The following is a 23,058-nucleotide window of genomic DNA, read 5'->3' on the forward strand; positions in this document are numbered from 1 at the left end:
CTCCCCGCCCCACTTATGTTCCTTCTCTTTCTCTCTCAAATAAATAAATAAAATATTTTTTAAAAAATAAAAGGAAAAATAAATATTCCCCTTGAGAATCTGTAAACAGGGGAAGGAGATGAGAAAGCCAGACCCTGCCCAACAGCTCCCTGCTTCAGACCTTCCTGTGAGTGCTGTCACCTCTGGGACAGGCTTCCGGGACAGGCTTCTGGTCACAGGGGCTCAGGGTCACATGGTCACTAGGATATTAAGCTTTAAAAAATTATTTTGATTTTTATTGTTTCATAATTTCATTATACCACGATAAAATGTTAGAAAACACAGGCAAACAAATAGGAGAGAATGAAACATTACTTGTAATTCCAGCATCACCCAAAGTTAACCATTGTTAACATTCAGCTACATTTCCTTTCAGTTCATTTTTCCTTTGTACGCACATGCGTGCGTGTATGTGGGTGTATGTTGGGGACTGTGTCTGTGCACGCATACCAGACACGGATACATCCTGTAGCTCAAGTTTAAAAATGGAATCACAGTATTTGGTTGCCTCCTTTTTCATTTGTCAGCTTAACATGATTTTCTGGGCATTAAGTATTTTATCTTCCTCTCCGCACAACGCACAGCATTATGTCCTTTGGGTAAACTTGAATGAATTTAACCAATCCGCTGTATGTGTATTTAGGGTGTTTCAGGTTTTCTACTGTGATCAACACTGCTGTGGGAAAATTCCTGCACTTGAATCTTTTGCTCACGTCACTGAAATTATATTTGGGTCAAAGGTATGAAGCTGTCAAATGGTAAACACCCATGGAAATGTAGAGGCTCCATCGTATCAATCACAGACCCACAGGCCTGCAACTACGTGCTCCTCCCCAGTCTTTCCGCAGGTGGCCTCTTGCCCAGCCAGTGTGTGGGAATTTCTAGATGAAAGATTCTGGGCTCTACAGGGTACATTTCTCCATTCATCTCTTCCTTTCCAACCACAGACCTCTGACCCTTTTCAAGAAGAGATGGAAATGACCAAGACACTGTTGAATGTTATTTATTCACTTATTTATTTGTTGGTGTTTTGGGTTTTTTTGTTAGACGTCAGGGAGCAGGGAATGGGCAGAGATGCCAAAGAACCAATAAGAGTGTCCCCGGAGGTAGGGAACAGCCAGTGGGACCAGGAAATAGTGGCTGAACCTGGAAAATAGGCAGAAGGGTCAGTAAGAGAAAGAGGGATGAGGAACAGCTGAAGGGACCCTGGTGCTCTCCCTGGAGATGGAAGATAGCCAAGGGACCCAGGGGACAGATGAGAGTGCAATGGAACAGAGGAAACGGGAAACAGAAGCCCAGAAGCCAGGGGCAGCGGAGAGACCAATAAATAGTCATGGGGACCGGAGAAGTAGAGAGCAGGGAAAAGCCAGCAGGTCCAAGAACAATAAGAGGGATCGCAAAATAGGAGGAGGGACCAGAAGGTAGATAGCAACCAGAGGAGCAGAGACCATCCAGAGGGATGGGAAAACAAAATTTGGATAAAATGGAAAAAGTAGAGGGGCACCTGGGTGGCTCAGTGGGTTAAAGCCTCTGCCTTCAGCTCAGGTCATGATCCCAGGGTCCTGGGATCGAGCCCCACATCGGGCTCTCTGCTCAGCAGGGAGCCTGCTTCCCTTCCTCTCTCTCTGCCTGCCTCTCTGCCTACTTATGATCTCTGTTGGTCAAATAAATAAATAAAATCTTAAAAAAAAAGTAGATAGGTTTGGCATTCTGGGCAAGAGCCTGTGGGACAAGCAGCTTCACAAGGCACCAGGGCTTCAGGAAGATTCCAATGGGATAGGGAAAGGTAGAGGCGCCAGGGAACAAAAAAAATAGGAAAGAATGGGAAGGGAGTGGATAGCAGCCAGAGGAGCAAGGACCAGCTGCCGAGGCTATAAACAGGGGGAAGGGTGGGGAGGGGACAGGCCCATTGGACAGGTGGAAAGACAGGGAACGGCCTCCCGGGCTGAGGAGTAGCTGAGGACATCAGGAGCCACGCGGAACAAGGAAGAGTCTCTGGGTCCAGGAACAGCCAGAGGGAACAGCAAAGCTGTACTGGGCACAGGGTGTCTACTGGAGGTCCCCAGGGCTAACCAGGGGACTAGGAAACCACAAATTAAAAGCTTATCTGGTGTTGGAGAGCAGCTTGACAGACCAGAGAACAGCTAGAGGGACTAGAGAATAGCTGGAAGGCATAGTAGGCATTCCTGAGGCCAGTTAGCAGTGAGAGACCCCATGTAACAGGCACCAGGGTTAAGGGCCAGTTGCAGAAGCCAGGGAGAGGCTGAGGAACAGCCAGAGTTTCCTGGGATCAGGGATTTCAGTACGAAAATAGGGAAAGTCCTGGGCGAATGAAACAGTTGGTCACCCTACCCAGGAAACAGAAGAACCAGCAAATAGACATGATGTAAGTGATGGAGAAGGCGAAAGTCCAAAATCAAGCATGGCGGAGCGCCCAGAACTGGTAGACTTTGGTGGTCAAGAGTCTAGGCTAGGAGCCGGGTTGACCAGATGTCTGCAAAGTGCCCCCCCCACCTCCCAAACCAGATGCAGGAGTGTCAAGTGAGAGTATATTAAAAATGCATTCTAGATTTGCCGAAGGCACAGGGAAGAACTGGGACCGGACAGCAGTCAGGGGCCTCAAAGGGCAGTCAGTCTGTGTCAAGTAGAAGGAATAAGAAAAGCTCATCAGGACCAGGGAACAGCCAGATGGACTAGGGCGCCATCAGAAGAATGATGCCACAGACTAAGGTCAGCTAGAGGGAGAACTGTCGGAGGAAACACAGGACAGTCAGAGGCACCAGGGAGCATCAGAGGGAAGAAGAAACAGGAGGCATGGAACAGTTAGAGGAACCCAGGGACAATCCGGAAAGAGACCAAAGGGCACTCAGAAGGAGCAAGCAACATTTAGAGGGAACAGTAAACAGAGGGACCAAGGCAGTCCGACGGGGACTAACGCTGAGGGAATAAGGACCAGCAGAGGGAGCAGCAGGGAGAAGAGACAGAAGTGGGCAGGGGAAGCAGGGGAAACTGAGAGGGAGCCCTGGAGGGGTACGAGAACAGTCCAAGGGAACAGGGAACGACCTGAGGGAGCAGGGAAGATCAAAGCAACCCCAGTTAAAGGCAAACACACAGAGAGGCTGGGTCTTTGGCCTCTGGTGAGGGCCCAGGGAGCCAAGAACTCTCTGCACACTTTCAGCCAGCCCCATAAGCACCATGGAAGCCCTTCTGCTAGGCTGGGACAGGGCATAGGAGGGCCGGGTCATATCACAGGAGGGGATGTGGAAGTGTTCACCTGCAGGAGTGAGGCAAGCCCAGAAGTGGGGGTATGGAGACCTAAGCCCGCTGCGGGATGGGCGGGAGCTGAGGGCCAGGAAACACAACGGACAGTGAGTAGTCAATCCTGGCAGCCCAGCAGGGCCCCCGGGATGAGAGCCCATAATGTGTGGCTCAGATGATCCCGAAGGGAGACAGGAGAGTCGAGTGGGTCGCTGGAGAACCGCGAGGAGCTAGAGTGGGGATCCTCACCTCGGATGAGGAAGTCCTTGCAGGGGTCGTGGTGGTAGGCGTGCCATCCTGCCTGGTATAAATGGAACAGGAAATCAAACCTTTTCATAGGTGGCGGGTGAGGCTGAAATCTGGGCGAGTCTGTGTTAGCAACTTTCTCCCCAGATTTCTGGCGCCAAAATCCCCCTCCCAAAGCTGCTATTTTTGCGGGGAAGGGGAGCAAAGTCAGGCATCTGTGGGCAGTATACTTTGCATATATTTATCTTGTGTCTGTCCCTGCTGAGAATGCCTGTCATGGGCTTTGTACACTTTCCCTGCAAACGGGGCCATCATGACTCCCAGGGAGGGAGGGACTGACTGAGGGTGGTCTTTTGTCCACTAGCTTGGGCCACTGGAGTTGTTAAAATGTTGAACAGTGCCAAATGAGAGAGTATTTTCATTCTTGCACACTGATTGGTAAATAGCCACTCATGTCCTGCCCCCTGAGGCTCCTCCCCCTCGTGTTGCCCACACACCTGCCCCTCTGCCCTCGGGGTAGCTGGCAAGCTGCTCCAGAGGATGGGCGGGCAGAATGAGAGCTTCCCCCAAGCCTGACCCCAGGGCTTCCCCTTGTTGACTGCCCTTGGGTGATGAAGGTGGTACAGGTCAGGTGTGTTCCTAGGGGCTCAAGTGAAGGTCCTCCTCTCAGCAACCCCCAGGGCTGTGCTCAGGAGTGCTGGCTTGGTGCGGGGCGGGGTGGGGGGGGCGATGCTCCAAGTGCTGGGCTCGGCCCAGGGTTTGTGATGCTGCCTCCAGAAGCTGCTGGTGCTGGAGAAGTTACTGTGAGTTCCCCGCACTCTTGGTGCCCCTGATCATTCACCAGCAAGGGGAGGCCAACCTGGGCTCCCGGAGGCCAGAGGGGCTTTTGGCAAATAAAGCTTCTTCATTTCCAAAGAGTCAAATCATCAGGTCTTTTCTTTGATACCCAACACATATTCTCTGTCCTTTAGGAAATCCTCACCCACCCCAAGGCCTAAACAAATAGTCACCTAAATTTTCCACGAGGAGTTTCAAATCTTTGTTTTTTTGTTTTTAACTTTTGATTCTTTTGAAATAATTTTAAAATGAAAGAGAAGTTACTGGAACAGCACAAAGAACTATGGTATCCAAAATAACCCATTAACATTTTGCCACATTTGCTTTCATTCCGTTCTTAATGTATGCCTGTGTGTTTGTAAGTTCGTGTCTAAGTGTATACACACAGCTATATTTAAAACTTTATTTTCTGAACCACTTGAGAGGAATTTGCAGACACAGTTTTTAGTATTTACCCCTAAATACTTCAAGGCAAATCTCTTAAGAACAAGGACATTCTCTTCCGTAACCACAGTACAGTTTTCAGAAAGAAGAAATTTCACATCGATAAGGGGCTAACATAACATGTATTACCTAATTATCTAATCTGGTACGTATAATATACAGTTTCCCCAGCTGTCACAAGAAGGTCCTTTATAGCATTTTCCCCTGGTCCAGGATCCAATCCAGGTTCATTTATTACGTTTCCTTGGCATGTCCTTTTAGTCTTGGATCCGGAAGAGTGCCTCAGCCTTTCCTTGACTTTCATGACACGGACCATTTGAAAGAATGTCCCTCAACTTGGATTTGTTTCTTGCTTCCTCGTGATCAGATTTAGGTCATTCCTTTTTTTGCTCAGGAGTATCACAGAAACAGTGCTGTGTTCTTCTCAGTGCTTCGTGTCAGTAGGCATTCAATATCAATTTAGACTTCATTGATAACATTAACTTTGTTCACTATGACTGAGACAGTGTCTGCCAGGTTCTGTAACGTGACTGTCTTTCCCTGTGTAATTAATAACTACTTCGTGGGGAGATACCTTGAGGCTATGTAAATATCCTATTTCTCGTGCATCCCGTGACAATTCTTGCGTCTAACAATTAATTACTCTGCTGTTTCCCTAATGACGTTTTTCTAATCCCATCATTTCTTCCACATCGATTAGTTGGCATTCCAAGGAAGAACAGCCCTCGCTCTGACTGCTGAAAACACAATTACACGCCAGGCATAATGAGCACACCTTGACTTGTCATTCATCACTAATGGGAAGCAGAGCTTCTTGGAGAAATGACTGATTCCAGGGTTAGAGCAGAGAGTACAAAATGACCGTGGAAGAACTCATCGTACTGAAAAGTAATAGAGTGCTTAAAAGATGGGGCCATGTCAGAATGACACAGGAGCCACCTGGAAGGAACTCCCTGTGGCCAAATTGGACAAGTTGAGTAGCAAAATAAAAAATGATTGCAATAGATTATAACCCACTGAATAAAGTAGGAAGTCACCAGCCCATATAATAGGTGGATAGGTTTGTAGGTAGGCAGAGAGGAAAGAAATGAATGCTTCTTTTGAATAGCATTCTGATCTTTTCTGGTGTGCTCACTACTCCAGTCCTTCTGAGGATAATATTGGTAGCTTGTTAAAACTTTTTATTTTTGAAATAATTATAGATTTACTGGAAGTTGCAAAGATGGAGAGAGGTCTCATGTAACCCTTTACGCAGTTTCTGCCAGTGCTTACATCCTGCATCACTGAGTATCACAAACAGGAAACTGACATTGCTACAGTGTGTGTATGTAGTTCTCTGCCATTCATGTACTGATTCTTCCTTTTTAAAGATTTTATTTATTTACTTACTTACTTACTTATTTACTTATTTATTTGGGAGAGAGAGAGAGAGAGAGAGAGAGAGAGTGAGGGAGAGAGAGCATGAAGGGGGAAGGTCAGAGGGAGAAGCAGACTCCCTGCTGAGCGGGGAGCCCAATGCAGGACTCGATCCCGGGACTCCGGGATCATGACCTGAGCCAAAGGCAGTCGCCCAACCAACTGAGCTACCCAGGCGCCCCCATGTATTGATTCTTGTGCAATAATACAAGTACAGAACAATTCCTTCACCAAATAAGTCACTGGCATTGACATTTTACCAGTTAGAATGAAGCATAGAAGACTTAGTGACCTTTAAATCCCTTTACCCTTACCAGATTATATAATACAGTTGTCTTAAATATTTCCCCTACATACATGGAAATCCACAATAGACAATGTAATACGTTTTGCTTTGACCTGCAAATGTAATTTAGAAAACCCGAGAGGAAGAGGAATGTCTATTGTGTTTTCTTGTACTTTTTCTGTTTTCTCTTCCTTCCTGATGCTCCAAGATTCGTTTTCTTACTATCTCCTTTCTGTTTACAGAACTTGCATTGGCCATTCACTTGGGGTAGGTCTGCTGGCCACAGATTTTCCTTCACCTGAGAATATCTTGATTTCCTTTTCACTTCTTCTTTCTTAATTACAGCTTCACACAATCCATTTGACAACAATTTCATCACCTCAAAAAGAAGCCCCATTTCCTGCAGCCGTCACTCCTCCCCACCCCTCCACCCCCGCTCCCTGCCTCCCCCAACCCCAGCAACCACTCATACACTTTCTGTCTCTATAGACTTCACTCTTCTGGACAGTTCACATGGATGGACTCATATATTCTGTGATCTTTGTGTCTGGCTTCTTTCACATAGCATAATGTTTCAAGGAACTCCCTCTGGTCAAATCTGGGACAATTTGAGTAGCAAAATAAATAATGGTAGCAATAGATTATATATAACCTGAAGAATAAAGTAGGAAGTCTCCAGTCCCTATAGGTGGGTAAGTTTATACGTAGATACAGATAGGGAAGAAGTCTAGCTCGTTGGACATGTACCTGTTGTAGCATGTGTCCATTATTTTATTCCTTTTTATGGCTGAATAATATGCCATTGTATAGATGTATCGTGTTTTGTTGATCCCTTTGTCAACTGACGTACACCGGCGTGATTTCCACCTTTTAGCTCTTATGAGTAATGCTGCTCTCGACATATGTGTACGTGTTTTTATGCAGCCGTGTATTTTCTTTTTTTAAAAAGATTTTATTTATTTATTTGACAGACAGAGATCACAAGTAGGCAGAGAGACAGGCAGAGAGAAAGGAAGGGAAGCAGGCTCCCTGCTGAGGAGAGAGCCTGATGCGGGGCTCGATCCCAGGACCCTGGGATCATGACCTGAGCTGAAGGCAGAGGCTTTAACCCACTGAGCCACCCAGGTGCCCCCACGGCCGTATATTTTCATTTTTCTTGAGGATGCATGTACCTAGGAATGGAATTGCTGGGTCGAATGGTAGCTATATGCAGTCATTTGGGGAGCTGCCAGATTGTTTCCTGAAGCAGCTGCACCATTTTACACTCCCCCGGCAGTACATGAAGGTTCCAATTTCTCCACGTTCTCACCAATACTTGCTATTTTCTGACGTCTTGATTCCAGCCATCCTAGTGGGTGTGAGGTGGTATCTCATCGTCATTTTGATTTGTATTTCCCTGATCATTAATGACGCTGAGCACCTTGTCATGTATTTATTGGCCATTACCAGTTCATTTCTTTTTATTGGGGGGTGGGGGAGTAGGGAAGGGGGGAGGGGCAGAGGGAGAGGGAAAGAGAGAATCTTAAGCAGACTCTATGCCCAGCACGGAGCCCAATGCAGGGCTCGACTTCATTACCCTGACATCATGACCCGAGCCGAAATCAAGAGTCAGATGCTTAAATGACTGAGCCACCCCAATGCCTGTTACTACTTCATTTCTTAGGGGTAGTTTTGCCAGATATGGCAGGGTCAACAGTTCTTTTCTTTGAGTACTTAAAAATGTCGTGCCGGTGTACCTCGGTGGCTCAGTCAGTTAGGCAGCTGACGCTTGATTTTGGCTCAGGTCATGATCTCAGGGTCCTGGGATCAAGCCCTGCATCAGGCTCTGCTTTCAGTGGGGAGCCTGCCCGAGGATTCTCTCTCTCTCTCTCTGCCCCTCCCCCCAATACAAATAAATAAATAAATCTTTGGGAAGAAAAAAGGAAAAATGTTGTGCCATTTGCATCTCTCCTTCATGGTTTCTTTCTTTTTCTTTTTCTTTTTAAAGATTTTATTTATTTATTTTACAGACAGAGATCACAAGGAGGCAGAGAGGCAGGCAGAGAGAGAGGAAGGGAAGCAGGCTCCCTGCCAAGCAGAGAGCCCGATGCGGGGCTCCATCCCAGGACCCTGGGATCATGACCTGAGCCGAAGGTAGAGGCTTTAACGTACTGAGCCACCCAGGTGCCCCCCTGCTTCATGGTTTCTGCTGAGAAATCCGTTGTCACTTTGTTTTCTGCCCATAAGTAAGTTGTGGTTTCTCTCTAGCTAATTTTAAGGTTCTTTTTTTCTTTGTCTTTAGTTTTCTTAAGTCTGATTGTAATGTGTCTTGGTGTAGATTTCTTTGGCTTTTCCTCCGGGGGTTTTCCTCAGTTTCTTGAAACTTGTACGTTGATAATTTTTGTTAAATTTGGGAAATTCTCAGCCAGTTTCTTCAAATATTTTTTCAGCCCCACACTTGTTCTCCTCTCCTTCTGGGACTCTGATGACACAAATGCCAGATCTTCTATTATTGTCTCACAGGTCCCTGAGGCTCTGCTCATTTTTTTTCCAGCCAATTTTCCTTTCTGTTCATATTGGATCATTTCCATTGTTCCATTGTCAAGTTCTCAGATTCTTTCCTCTGTCCTCTCTATTCTCCTGTTGAGCCCACAGTGGAGTTTTAAATTTTGTCAATGTTATTTTTCAGTTCTAAAATTTCCATTCAGTTTGTCTTTGTATCTTTTCTTTCTTGGCTAAGACTTTCTATTCTCAAATTTCTTTTGAGTATGTTGAAACATTTTTATGATAGCTGCTCTAAAATTCTTGTCAGATAGTTCTAACATCTGTGTTATCTCAATGTTGATATCTCTTGATTGTCTTTTCTCATTCCAGTCGAGATTTTTCTGCTTCTTCTCATGATGCCTGATTTTTCAGTTATGTCCTGGATATTTTGGGAACTATGACACTCTAGATTTTATTTAAATGCTGTGTTTAACAGGTCTCCTCTGACACTGTTCTGCTAGAAAGGAAGAATCTTCTTCTTTTGAAGAGGATTCTGAAAAATGCTTCTTATTGCCAGGTAGATGTAAAGTTCAGGTTCCCCAGCTGACCTCCTTTGACACCCCAGAAGGAAACAAGCACCTTGTTGCTACTGGGCAAGGGTAGGATTTCAGGCCTTCCCACACACCACGTCTGACACCACCCTGGTGGGAAGGCAGAGGACACCTTGTTATCAAGTGGGGATGGAAGTCCAAGAGCCCCACGCGGCCTAAACTGATACTATGGGCAAGGGGTCTCGTTACCCCCAGGCCGGGATGAAAATCTAGGCTCCCCATTCAGCCTTTGCTGATGAGAATGGGAGTAGGAGCACAGTTCTTTTACGTGATACTTGGCTGGAACAGGGCGGTATTCCTGAAGTTTTTCTCTCTTGCTACGTTGCCTTTTCCCTGGTACTTTAACACATGAAAGCAGGCTTTCCTGGGGCTGTTTCCAGTCTATGCCAGTTGGCATTCTAGGTTGCCAGTTTCTCTAGCACCTAGTGCAAGATATGTGGGGCAAAAAGAAAATGGGGAAATCACCACTGTGTCATTCCTCAGGTTCCGACGACCATGGCAAGTTTGCTTCCCTCTCTCCAACTTGCAGAGTACGCTTATCTTTGTTTTATATATAATGTCCTGAGGTTTTAGCTGTACTCAGCAGGAGAAATAGAGAGAATTATGTCTATTCCATTTTGGTCCCATTGGTGATTTGTAACTTAATTTTTGAATAGGTAATACATTCACATGGTCTCTCCCCCAACTCCCCAGATCTCCCTAGCCAGAAAACTGGTCTTGGGTCGTGTGTGTGTGTGTGTGTGTGTGTGTGTGTGTGTGTGTGTGTCTGTGGTGTGGGGGCCGGGCTGGGGGATATAATATTGCTTAGGGATTATACAAATGAAAGGCACTAAGAAGATACTCTTTTTTAAAGATTTTTTTTATTGATTTATTTAGAGAGAGGGAGCACAAGTGGGAGGAAGGGCAGAGAGAGAGGGAGAGAGAGGATCTCAGACTTGGCACTGAATGCAGAGCCTGACACAAGCCATGACCCCAAGATCAAGACCCTGAGCCCAAATCAAGAATCGGTCACTCAGGGCTCCCGGGTGGCTCAGTCATCAAGCATCAGCCTTCGGTTCAGGTCATGGTCCCAGGATCCTGGGACCGAGCCCCACATGGGGCTCCCTGCTCAGCAGAAAGCCTACTTCTTGCTCTCCCACTCCCCCTGCCTGTGTTTCCTCTCTTGCTGTCTCTCTCTCTCTCTCTGTCAGATAAATAAATAAATAAAATCTTTTTTATAAAGAAAATCTTTAAAATAAAAAAGCATCAGTCACTCAACCAACTGAGCCACCCAGGCATCCCCGAAAATATCCTTTTTTATAAGTTTTTATTTATTTACTTGACACACAGAGAGAGAGATCACAAGTAGGCAGAGAGAGAGGTGGGGGGGGGAAGCAGGCTCCCGCTGAGCAGAGAGCCCCATGCCGGCCTCGATCCCAGGACCCTGAGATCACGACCTGAGCTGAAAGCAGAGGCTCAACCCACTGAGCCACCCAGGCGCCCCCCAGAAAATATTCTTAATATTTTTCACACAGAGAATAGATACTGTTACTATTATGTTGAACACTGGTTTTTTTAATTACTATTAATTTTTAATTTTTATCATGAAATATTACACACATTTTGAATAATGCTGCTATAAATATTCTTGGCCATGCCTCCCATTGCACATGTACACATATTCCGGTTGGGCATATTGCCACAAGTGGAATCACTGTGTTCTCGCATATGCATGCTTTAACATTACCCAATAAAGATAAAATGCTTTCCAGCAAAGTTGCACCAATTTAGATCACCATCAGAAATATGAGAGTGCTTATCACACCACATTCTCCTCAACACTTCATACTATCGGTCTTTTTCATTGAGGACATCCTAGGGATTTTATAGTGGTATCTCACTAAGGGTTTTTTTTTTTTTTAGATTTTATTTATTTATTTGACAGAGAGGAGCGCACACAAGCACAGGGAGCAGGAGAGGGGGAAGCAGGCTCCCGGCTGAGCAGGGAGCCCGATGCAGGGCTCCATCCCAGGACCCCGGGATCATGACCTGAGCAGAAGGCAGATGCCCAACCAACTGAGCCACCCAGGCGCCCCTCACTGTGGTTTAAATTTGCATTCCCTGGTTACTAAGGTTAAGCCCTTTTCATGTTTACTAAAACCTTGATTTTCCCCTTTTGTAAAATGCCTGTTCAAATGCTTTGCCCACTTTTCTACTCGGTGATCTTCTTACTGGCTTGTAAGAGTTCTTTACATCCTCGAGATATAAACCCTTTGACAGTAATAGGTGGTGCAGATATCTTCTATTCGGTGGCTTTCCTTTTCTTCTCTTATAACACTACCTTTTAAATGAATAGAAGCTTTAAAATTTATGGTAGCCAGATGTCAATCTTTTTCATTATGGTTAATGTTTTTTTTTTGCATCTTGTTTGAGAACTATTTTCCTAATCTGTGATCATAAAGATACTTGTCTATATCATCTTTTTCCTGTTTTGTTTTGTGCCAAAACCTGGGGATGAATTTTCTGTATTGTCTTTAAAGGCTCTATTGCTTCACCTTTCCCCCTATATGTTTCTTGTTATTCAATTTCTATTTTATTCAATTCTGTATTGTCTTTAAAGGCTCTATTGCTTCACCTTTCCCCCTATATGTTTCTTGTTATTCAATTTCTATTTTATTCAATTCTGTATTGCCTGGCCTGGCACGTGATCAATCAGTAAATGTAGGTAGTACCCACATTAACTAGAGGACTTAAAGAGAGCCTATTTTAATCCTCATGTTTGCAAAAGAATGACTGACTATATAAACAAATGAACGTACTACATACACAATGAATGTCAAGCTACTTCAATAAGTTTTTTTCTCTCACAGAATGAAATACAAAACCAGGTACTGAGTGAAAGTCCTATGTGGTATATTACGATAAAACATCATGAAAAAACAACTTCCCATTTGTCTTCCTTCCAACCTTCCCCCCCACCGCCCACCGCCCCCTGCTGACCCTGTCGCCTTGAACGGGACTGTGCTGTTACAGGTCTCCGTGTCATTCGAGGATGTGACTGTGGACTTCAGCAAGGAAGAGTGGCAGCAACTGGACCCTGCTCAGAGACGCTTGTACCGGGATGTGACGCTGGAGAATTACAGCCACCTGCGCTCAGTGGGTAAGCACAGCTGCCCTGTGTGCCTGCCAGGCGCCTGAGTGTGGCTATTTCCATTCTCAGCTGCTGGGTGTTCTGGAACATCTTGAGTGTGTGATGGGGTCATCTTTGATCTGTCCAGGATTCTTCAGTCCCTTTTCAGCACTCATTATTACTCTGTTGCCAATGAAATGTGCTTACTTTTCTGGAGAGCAAATGGAAATGTCATTGAAAGTTCCCTGAAATCCAATCAGCTGGACCCAATCCTGTACTATGTCCTGTTAACAGGGTGCCTGGTTCCCAAACCAGAGGTCATCTTCAAGTTGGAGCAAGGAGAGGGGCCATGGACATTGGAGGGGGAAACCCCACATCAGAGCTGGTCAGGTGAGTGAGTGTGACTCAGGCAGATGGGGGACATGGAAGCAAATCTCATTTTTTCAGGAAGAGGCTGATAGCTTTGAAAGGCTGTGAAGATAACCTGCCAGCAAGTTCTAAACTGCCTTTTTTTTTTTTTAGGATTTTATTTATTTATTCCACTGAAAGAAAGAGCAAGAGAGCACATAAGCAGGGGAGTGGGAAGCAGCAGACAGAGGGACAGAGAGACAGAGAGAAGCAGGCTCCCCACTGAGTAAGGAGTCAGATGCCGGGCTTGATCCCAGGGACCCCAGGATCGTGTCCTGAGCCAAAAGCAGACACTTAACCAACTGAGCCACCGAGGTGCCCCAAAAGTTCTAAACTTCTATAGTTTATTGGAGATAGTTCACGGAAGCTCCTTTGATACCTGAACAGTTTCTCCAAGTACAATCCTTGCAAATAGCCATTGTCTTCATTGCTTGGCATTTTTTTTTTAAAGATTTTATTTATTTATTTGACAGAGAGAAATCACAAGTAGGCAGAGAGGCAGGCAGAGAGAGAGGAGGAAGCAGGCTCCCTGCTGAGCAGAAAGCCCGACGCAGGGCTCGAACCCAGGACCTGGGATCATGACCTGAGCCGAAGGCAGCGGCTTAACCCACCGAGCCACCCAGGCGCCCCCATTGCTTGGCATTTTGACGAGAGAGCTGTCTCTCATCTCTGTGTCCTGGATCACATACCTCCCACCCTATCTTATCTAAGATCTGTTTTTTCTTCCTACTCCGCTCCCACCCCCTTTCTCTTAGATTCCTTCCTTGCACATTCAGACATTTTAACATTTCTTCCTTTTTATTCCAGTTCCGCATGTTCATTCCAGGGGTAACGGAGTTACTGTGTTTATCTGTGAATTTGTGTGGTAATTGTTAAAAGCCAGAAGTATGGGTTCATGAGTCTATTTTTAGTACATATAAATTATATTGTGCCCCAGGTCTTTTTTTTTTTTTAAGATTTTATTTATTTATTTATTTGACAGAGAGATCACAAGTAGACAGAGAGGCAGGCAGAGAGAGAGGGAAGCAGACTCCCTGCTGAGCAGAGAGCCCGATGCGGGGCTCGATCCCAGGACCCTGAGATCATGACCTGAGCCGAAGGCAGCGGCTTAACCCACTGAGCCACCCAGGCGCCCTGTGCCCCAGGCCTTAATTCTGTTCCTTTTTTTTTCACTCATCCATAAGGTCTGTCCGTATTACAGTGTGTTCATCTGGCTTCATTCCTTCAAACGGCTGCATAATATTTTATTACTTGCCCCTTTTTCCAGCCTTCTCGTCTTCCTTATAACCCCCAGCCATGAGGTTGTCCTAGGGACCCTGTCCACTGTTCACCAGTCTTTTCTTCATATACATGCACACATTCATCCGTATTAAATTCTGATGACTCTGCTTTTGACATCTCCAGTCTGGTTTTCACTGGTATTTTAGTACTAGATTTAGCTACCCAGAAAGTTCCCATGAGATGTTTCTTCTTGACCCTCAGTACGTCAGGAATTGGAATCATCATCTCACACATCACCTTCCCACCTTCCAAATTCTGTCACATTCTGTCAGTGCTTCTTTAATCTTTCAGCCTTTTTTTTTTTTAAATTAGTCACCCTACAGTTCCTAGTGCTTTTCCATTTTTGCAAATACCATTTTCAGTTCTTAGCCCATCTTCCCAGTTCCCAGTGATACCACCTAAAACCAGCTCTGTGTTTTCTTATGCCTGAATTATGATGATTTTATGCCTGATTGAATTCACTGATTCCATTCTTTCTATTAGTTCACTTTCAGTGACCCTTTGGATGTCTTCTTTGGAAAACTGTCTATTCAGTTCCTCTACCCATTTTTTAAATTGGTTTGCTTGCTTTGTGCCAATGAGTTGTATGAGCTAGATCCAAATCTAGCATTTGGATATTAACTCCTGATCAGATACATGACTTGCAAAGATCTTGCCTCGCGTTGGCTGCTTTTTCATTTTGTGGATTGTTTCGTTTGCTTTGCATTTCTGACATCTTCTTGATGTCTCCCCCATTTGTCAGTGTTCCATGAATCTGACTCTTTATTCTGTGCCCTCTCCCTTCAGATGACGCGTTTGCACCTGGTGATCAGATTTTGGTGTTCTGCGAAATGGCTCACTTAGTCCAACATAGATGGCTCTTTCTTTTTCCTCACCTTTCTTTCCAAGGAACTCAGAAAAAAAAGCACAGATTTTAGACTGTGTGGTAACTGAGGCCTTTACCTCCATGTTTTTAGAAAGTTCTCAGAATGAAGAGCCTGTTTCTTACTGTACAATTCAGGGGCTGATCAGAAGAGAGAAACTATGTAGAAATTTGAACAGGGAAAGCATAACATAAAGAATTATTGGGGCGCCTGGGTGGCTCAGTCGTTAAGCCTCTGCCTTCAGCTCAGGTCAGTGATCCCAGGGTCCTGGGATGGAGCTCCGCATCAGGCTCCCTGCTCAGCAGGAAGCCTGTATCTCCCTCTCCCTCTGCCCCTGCTTGTGTTCCCTCTCTCTGTGTCTCTCTCTGTCAATAAATAAATAAAATCTTAAAAAAGAAAGAATCGTTAGCTCTGGTGAGACAGAAGTGACAAGAGATTAGCTAGTAGAAGTAAAGAGAAATCTAAAGAATAAAGGAACCACAGATAAAAGGAACAGCCAGTGCCTCTAGGGCTGCAATGGGCCACCCACCAAAGAGCCTCCCCTGCTTCCCAGATAAGAATCCAGACCTTGTTGAGGGGCCCAGCCATGGCCCAGAGCATGGAAGAAGAGTTACTGAGGTGCCTTGCTGGTGGAACTTGCTGGAAAGCCGCACCCCCCCCCCCTGCATTCCAGAGAAAGCTCAACACTGCAACAGATATTTATTTATTTATTAAAAAAGATTTTAATTATTTATTTTACAGACAGAGATCACAAGTAGGCAGAGAGGCAGCAGAGAGAGAGAGGAAAGCAAGCTCCCTGCTGAGCAGAGAGCCGGATGCGGGGCTCGATCCCAGGACCCTGGGATCATGACCTGAGCTGAAGGCAGAGGCTTTAACCCACTGAGCCACCCAGGCGCCCCTGTGACAGATATTTAAAGAGACTCAGATCCGTCTTTGTAGAGCAGGCAAAGAGGCATGAATTTAGAGTTGAGAGGCAGTAAGTTGGTTCCCAGCACCTTTATTCTTCTGTTTTTCTGAAGCAAAGCATGGGAACTATTTGGCAAACGTAAATTCATTGAATTTGGGGAGATCAGCAGAGGAGAATCTCTTGCTGTCTTTCAGAAGGAGGTTTCAAGTGTTGGCTCAGGGGAATTCCAAGGACCATAGATTATGTTTGGAAAGGGACAACAGTTGCATGAAATATTAACAATTTCAGTCTTTGTGTTCTGAAAGAAAACCATGCCAAATTCAGTATCTGTATGAGTGGTACCATGTCTGATTTGTAAATTCATAGCAGATATAACCTCCGGAGAAGTGTCCTAAAATCAGAGCTAACATTTTGAATATGCAGAGGAGCAAAACAACAAGCTCGGTGTCAATGTATAGCATCTTTTGTATAAGAAGTCTGAGATGAATGGATTTGTTCAGCAAGTCAACTCTGATCGCAGCGGGCCATTCGGGGACCACGTTCCAAGTCCCTGCTCTGACATCTCCTAGGGCATCGTTGTCAGCTGTGTGGTGAATGTTGGGTCATTGTTGAGTCCGCTGGGAAGGAGAGAGGGGAAGAGTGTTGCCCACCGTCTTGAGTCCCAGGCTGGCAGCTGCACATGTCATTTCTACTCATACTCCACTGGTGAAGACAAAGGAAGGCTGGTAAATGGGTTGCCCAGCTACCTTCTAGTACTATAAAAGAAGAGGCAAATGCAAATCTTTTTTTGATGGATAGCTTGCAGTTTCTGCCGTAGGTGGCTTTCCCTGGCCTATACGACACTTGTTGAAAGCATCAATCCCTGGGACCAAGGAAAACTTGCAGCTGGCCGAGAGTTGGAGCACGGTATCTATTTACTATTTAGATGGCTGATGTTGGCACCGTGTTTCCTATAGATGTAGAAGAATGGGTCTTTGAGGCACATAAAGTTTATGCTGGTGCTCCTATGGTTCAGAGGGAAAAGCGAGAGAAGGCAAAGAGATTAGAACAGTTTAGAGCTGATAAGTAATGAAGACATATAATCTGAACTCTCTCTCCCCTGTCAGGATTCCCCATAACAGACTTGGGTTTCTTCTGGTTAGACTCACTGTCCAGACCTCCTCCATAGTGGATATGAATCCCCAGGATTCAAATCCCATATCTCTCATTTATTTAGCAATTTGATTTCAGCAAGATGCATAACCTGTGTGCTGCTGTTTTCTCATCTGTGAAACATGGTTGGTAATGATGGCCGCCTTTTAAGGTTTAGTGAGGATTAAATGAGCTATTACGTGTGAAGCACTGGGAACGGGGCCTGGTGCATTATAAATGGTATATAATTATTTCGTATGTAGTAAGCACTTTAGAAGAATTTTATATGACTACATTATTGCTATTTTCATGATTGTCATATGGACTCTTCCATTTCTGTGTTCACCTCATCTGAACTACATGTACCCCCTACCCCCTGCTAATTGTCCTTCGTGTCATTTTTACTTTTTTCTTTTTCTTTTTAGACGAGGATATTGGGGGAAAGCAACACCAGAGAATTGCTGGGAAAGTTTCATTGCACTGTGAGAAATTTGGTCAACTCATGGGAGAAGATCCATTGTGTTCCATTTTAGAAGAATTGTGGCAAAACAACAGCCAGCTAGAGAGATATCGGGAGAGCCAGAATCACCCTTTAAATCATGTGAAAGTATTGATTAAGGAGAGGGGCTATGAATGTAAGAATACTGAAAAAATAATCCATGTGAGTACCAAGCTTGTTCCTTCAATTAAAAGTCTCCGTAACTATGACCCATTTGGAAAGAGTCTGAAGCATACTTTAAACTTACACAATCATAATAAAAGCAATGCAACAAAGAAGCTTGATAAGATTTTTGGAAATGATAACAATTTTGCCCCTAGCTCTTCGTCTACTGAGACTGTGAATACAGGGGCAAATTCCTGTGACATTAATCAATGTGAAAAACATCTTGGCAACAAACAAGTTCTCATCCACCATCAGACAATTCAGACTGGGGAGCAACTGCCTGTATGTACTGAGTGTGTAAAGGGCTTCCCCCAAAAGCCCCATCTCTCTGAGCATCAGAGAATTCATGCTGAGGAAAAATCCCATGAATGTCATAAAAGCCACAAAGCCCTCAGGCAGAAGCCACCAATTAACGTACCTCAAAGTGCTTATACAGGAGACAAACCCTATATATGTACTCAATGTGAGAAGGCCTTTACTCTCAAGTCGAACCTCATTACACATCAGAAAATTCATACTGGGCAGAAACCCTATAAATGCAGTGAATGCGGAAAAGCCTTTTTCCACAGATCCTATCTCTTTAGACACATGAGAATCCATACGGGAGAAAAACCGTACGAATGCCGTGAGTGTGGAAGAGGCTTCTCCCAGAATTCAGACCTTACCATACATCAGAAAACTCATACCGGAGAGAAACACTATGCGTGCGGCGAATGCGGGAAAGCCTTCACCAGAAAGTCAGCACTCAGAATGCACCAGAGAATCCACACAGGAGAGAAACCCTACGTATGCCCTGAATGCGGGAAGGCCTTCATCCAGAAATCCCACTTCAACACACATCAGAGAATCCATACCGGCGAGAAGCCTTATGAATGTGGCGAGTGCGGAAAGTCGTTCACGAAGAAGTCACAGCTCCACGTGCATCAAAGAATTCACACAGGGGAAAAACCCTATATATGTACAGAATGTGGAAAGGTCTTTACTCACAGGACAAACCTCACTACACATCAGAAAACTCATACTGGAGAGAAACCCTATACGTGTGCTGAATGTGGCAAGGCTTTCAGCGACCAGTCAAATCTCATTAAACACCAGAAAACGCACACTGGAGAGAAACCCTATAAATGCAACGGCTGTGGAAAAGCCTTCATATGGAAGTCACGCCTCAAAATACATCAGAAATCTCATATTGGAGAGAGACACTATGAATGCAACGAATGTGGGAAAGCCTTCATCCAGAAATCGACACTAAGTGTGCATCAGAGAATCCACACAGGAGAGAAACCCTACGTTTGTCCTGAATGCGGGAAGGCCTTCATCCAGAAATCCCACTTCATTGCACATCATAGAATCCATACCGGAGAGAAGCCTTACAAGTGCAGCGACTGTGGCAAGTGCTTTACTAAGAAGTCACAGCTTCGTGTGCATCAGAAGATTCACACAGGGGAGAAACCCAATATATGCGCCGAATGTGGAAAGGCCTTCACTGACAGGTCCAATCTGATAACACACCAGAAAATCCACACCAGAGAGAAACCCTATAAATGCAGTGACTGCGGAAAAACCTTCACTTGGAAGTCCCGCCTCACTATCCATCAGAAATCTCATACTGGAGAGAGACACTATGAATGCGGTAAATGCGGGAAAGCCTTCATCCAGAAAGCAACATTAAGTATGCATCAGATTATTCATAACGGAAAGAAACCCTATGCCTGTATAGAATGTCAGAAGGCCTTCACCGACAGATCGAATCTCATTAAGCACCAGAAAACTCACAGTGGAGAAAAAGTATAAAGCCACTGACTGAAAAGGCCTTCAGCTGGGACTCAGACCTGGGGATACATCAGAGGTCTCAGAGTAGGGAAAGAGGAGTGCCAGATTCTGTGATCGGGGGTGCGGGGTTGGGGCAGGGGGAGTGGGCATGATAGCCCACAGCTTAAGTGAACAGAAGGCAAACAAAGCCAAGTGTCCTTCAGCCAGTTGGAAATAGAAACACCGGCACCACCAGTTGACATGCAATTATATGCAGAGGGAAACACTTTGATAAGGGATTTGAGCAATAGTCCTTTTTGGTTGCATGATTCACGTGGAGACCCTCAAGCTCCTGCAAACAGTAGAAAGACAGACCCAGGAGATGACTTGTAATCTCTTATGTTTCACTTTTTGGATTGTATAAGTTCAGCACTGATTGGTTCTTCATATCCTGGGATGCGGAAGTGCTTAATACCGGCCACCTTGTTTTCAAATGTCTAGGGTGGGAGAAGAGTTTTCATTGTCCAAACACCCTTGGAGCACCAGAGTCAAGGCAAAAACCTACTGGGGAAGACAGATCTGTGAGGAGAAGCCAGAAGTTTTTGTGATCGTTGACATTTAAGACCCAGAAAAGATGGCACGAGGCACTGTTCTTTCTCTTCCCTTCTCCAGAGTATATTTTTAAAAAACGAAATGGAATTTTAATGACTTTATATATTGGCAAATTAGGCATAGCTGTAGCCAGTGTTACAGGAATATAGTTATTAAACCTTACAGACATCTAAAGATGGCAGTTTGTTCCCTCATTAATTCCATGCTGTGGCCACAGGTGATTCACATCCAAAAAAGGTATGCATACTTTCTGACCTGTACACCAAAAGCTAGCTTTCATGTAGCCCACAGACCACAGACTTATCCTCTTAGGAACTGACCCTAAAACAATGAAACTGAGCCATGACATACTGGACTTCTGGTCTCATCTACTGAAGCTTCTGCTTTCTTTAGGTTTCCTGTTTAAAAGGAGTGGTTGATTAATTGTGTTTCAAGACATGACATTTTGATTTTGTTTTTCTTTCAATTTGGTAAGATACATTCATTTTCTACATGCACATGAAGAGCAGAATTGTGTTGATTGCTATGGGATAAAGTCAATGTTGCACTGTATTTGTTTAGTCTAAGATATGATTATAGTTGAACAGCTAGAAGACTTCTCTAGAAAGAGCACTGGTTTTTTTAAAGCACTGATCTATAGACACTTTCTCATTTTCCCTTAAATGTTTTTTATGATACTCATAAGAAAAGGGGCTTTCTAGCATGCAAATTTACCTGATTTTTAAACCTTTTTATTAATGTGTAATGCAGACAGAAAATGCAGCTGTCGTAAGCAAACAGCTCAATGAATTCTTACAAACTGAACACACTCAGATCAAGAAACACAACATGGGGCGCCTGGGTGGCTCAGTGGGTTAAGCCGCTGCCTTCGGCTCAGGTCATGATCTCAGAGTCCTGGGATCGAGCCCTGCATCGGGCTCTCTGCTCAGCAGGGAGCCTGCTTCCTCCTCTCTCTCTGCCTGCCTCTCTGCCTGCTTGTGATCTCTCTGTCAAATAAATAAATAAAATCTTTAAAAAAAAAAAAAGAAAAGAAACACAACATGCCCAACACACCAGAAGCATTCCCTGTGCTCCCTTCCAGACTTCGTCCCCTCAACTCCCAAGATAAACACTATCTAACAGCATCGACTAGTTTTGTCTGTTTGGTATTTTATGTAAATTGAGTCAAACAATTAAATATATTTCATATTTTAATAATATACTCTTTAGTGTCTATGTTTCCTTCACATTGTAAATGTAAAGGTTCATCCACTTTATTGAATGCCCTTGTAGAACATTCATTCATTCTCATGGTCACGATATATTCCATTGTGTGAATTGTATACCACAGTATGTCTGTTCCACTGTTGGTGGACATTTGGGTTGTCTGCAGCCTCGGGCTATTGGAAATAGTGGTACTATAAATATTTTAGTATCCATTTATTAATGACCATATTTATGAATCTCTGTTAGGCATATTTCTAGGCTTTGAACCGCCAAATCGTACAGTATCCGTATGCTCAGCTTTAGTTTATAAAACTAGTTTTCTAACGGGGCTGTACTAATATACACTCTCACCAGTGCAGTAGATGAGTTCTAGTTGCTCCAGGTTCTTGCCAACACTTGGTATTTTCCATCTTTTTTTTTTCTTTAGCTTATATATTCTCCATAATGTTAGTATCTAGTGATATCTCCGTGTGATTATAATTTTTATTTCTTCCAATTCCACCATAGCAGCTCCCCAAGACAGTTAACTGATATCTGAGATCTGAGACCCAGGCGTGGTTCTCACATGCCTCACAGTAAGCAAATACTAAGTTTAAATCGTCCCACACAAAAAAGCCTAAAGCCAGATGGTTTAACTGGTTAATTGCATTAAACATTTATAGGAGAAATAATATCGAAGCTCCAAAAAATCGTTCAAAAAATAGAGGAGGAAGGAACACTCCCCAAGTCTGTGAGGCCAGTATTACCCTGATACTTAAGCTATACCAACACATAAACACATAACAACAACAAACTACAGATCAGTATTCCACATGAATATAGACATAAAAATCCTCAACAAAATATTAGCAATTTGAACCTAACAACATATAAAAGAATTATACATCATGACCAAGTGAGGTTTATTCCATGATGCAAGGCTGCATCAACATTCAAAAATTATTCAATGTAATGATAATAATAAGCTGAGGAAGGAAAGTCACATGATCTGCAGATTCAATACGATTTTATCAAACTTTGAGCAGGCTTTCTTCTCTCCAAAACTGATAAACTATCTTCAAAATATATAGAGATGTAGAAAGGATCAAGAATAGCAAAAAGGTTGGGGCACCTGGGTGGCTCAGTGGGTTAAGCCTCTGCCTTCTGCTCGGGTCATGATCTCAGGGTCCTGGGATCGAGTCCCGCATGGAGCCCCGCATCAGGCCCTCTGCTTGGCGGGGAGCCTGCTTCTCTCTCTCTGCCTGCCTCTCTGCCTACTTGTGATCTCTCTCTGTCAAATAAATAAATAAAATGTTAAAAAAAAAAAAAGAATAGCAAAAAGGTATCTGCCAAAGAACAAAGAGGGAGGACATTTGCAAGCCAATTTCAAAATTATTACAAAGCTACAGTAATTGAGATAGTACGGTACTGGCATGGGGATAGATCAACAGAACAGAATAGAGTCCAGTAATAAACCCTCATGCTTACTGTAAACATCTTGTTTCTACTTTATTTTTTTTCCACAAAAGAGCGAAAGCAATTCAAT

At 44.2% G+C, this 23,058-nt stretch overlaps 1 protein-coding gene across 1 annotated transcript in view; it reads left to right on the forward strand.

The window, feature by feature from the left end:
• The window catches only part of ZNF41 (zinc finger protein 41), a 41,079-nt gene extending 19,924 nt beyond the window's left edge, over positions 1 to 21,155 (forward strand). The window contains exons 3-5 of the mRNA XM_047714992.1: positions 12,613 to 12,739; positions 13,004 to 13,099; positions 17,725 to 21,155. Of these exons, the coding sequence (XP_047570948.1) occupies positions 12,613 to 12,739; positions 13,004 to 13,099; positions 17,725 to 19,757 (2,256 nt within the window). The 3' untranslated portion in view covers positions 19,758 to 21,155. The remainder of the gene's footprint in view (positions 1 to 12,612; positions 12,740 to 13,003; positions 13,100 to 17,724) is intronic.
• Positions 21,156 to 23,058: the final 1,903 nt, after the last annotated feature.

The sequence above is a fragment of the Lutra lutra genome, chromosome X, assembly GCF_902655055.1.
Source record: "Lutra lutra chromosome X, mLutLut1.2, whole genome shotgun sequence".
In the NCBI taxonomy this organism is placed as follows: domain Eukaryota; kingdom Metazoa; phylum Chordata; class Mammalia; order Carnivora; family Mustelidae; genus Lutra; species Lutra lutra.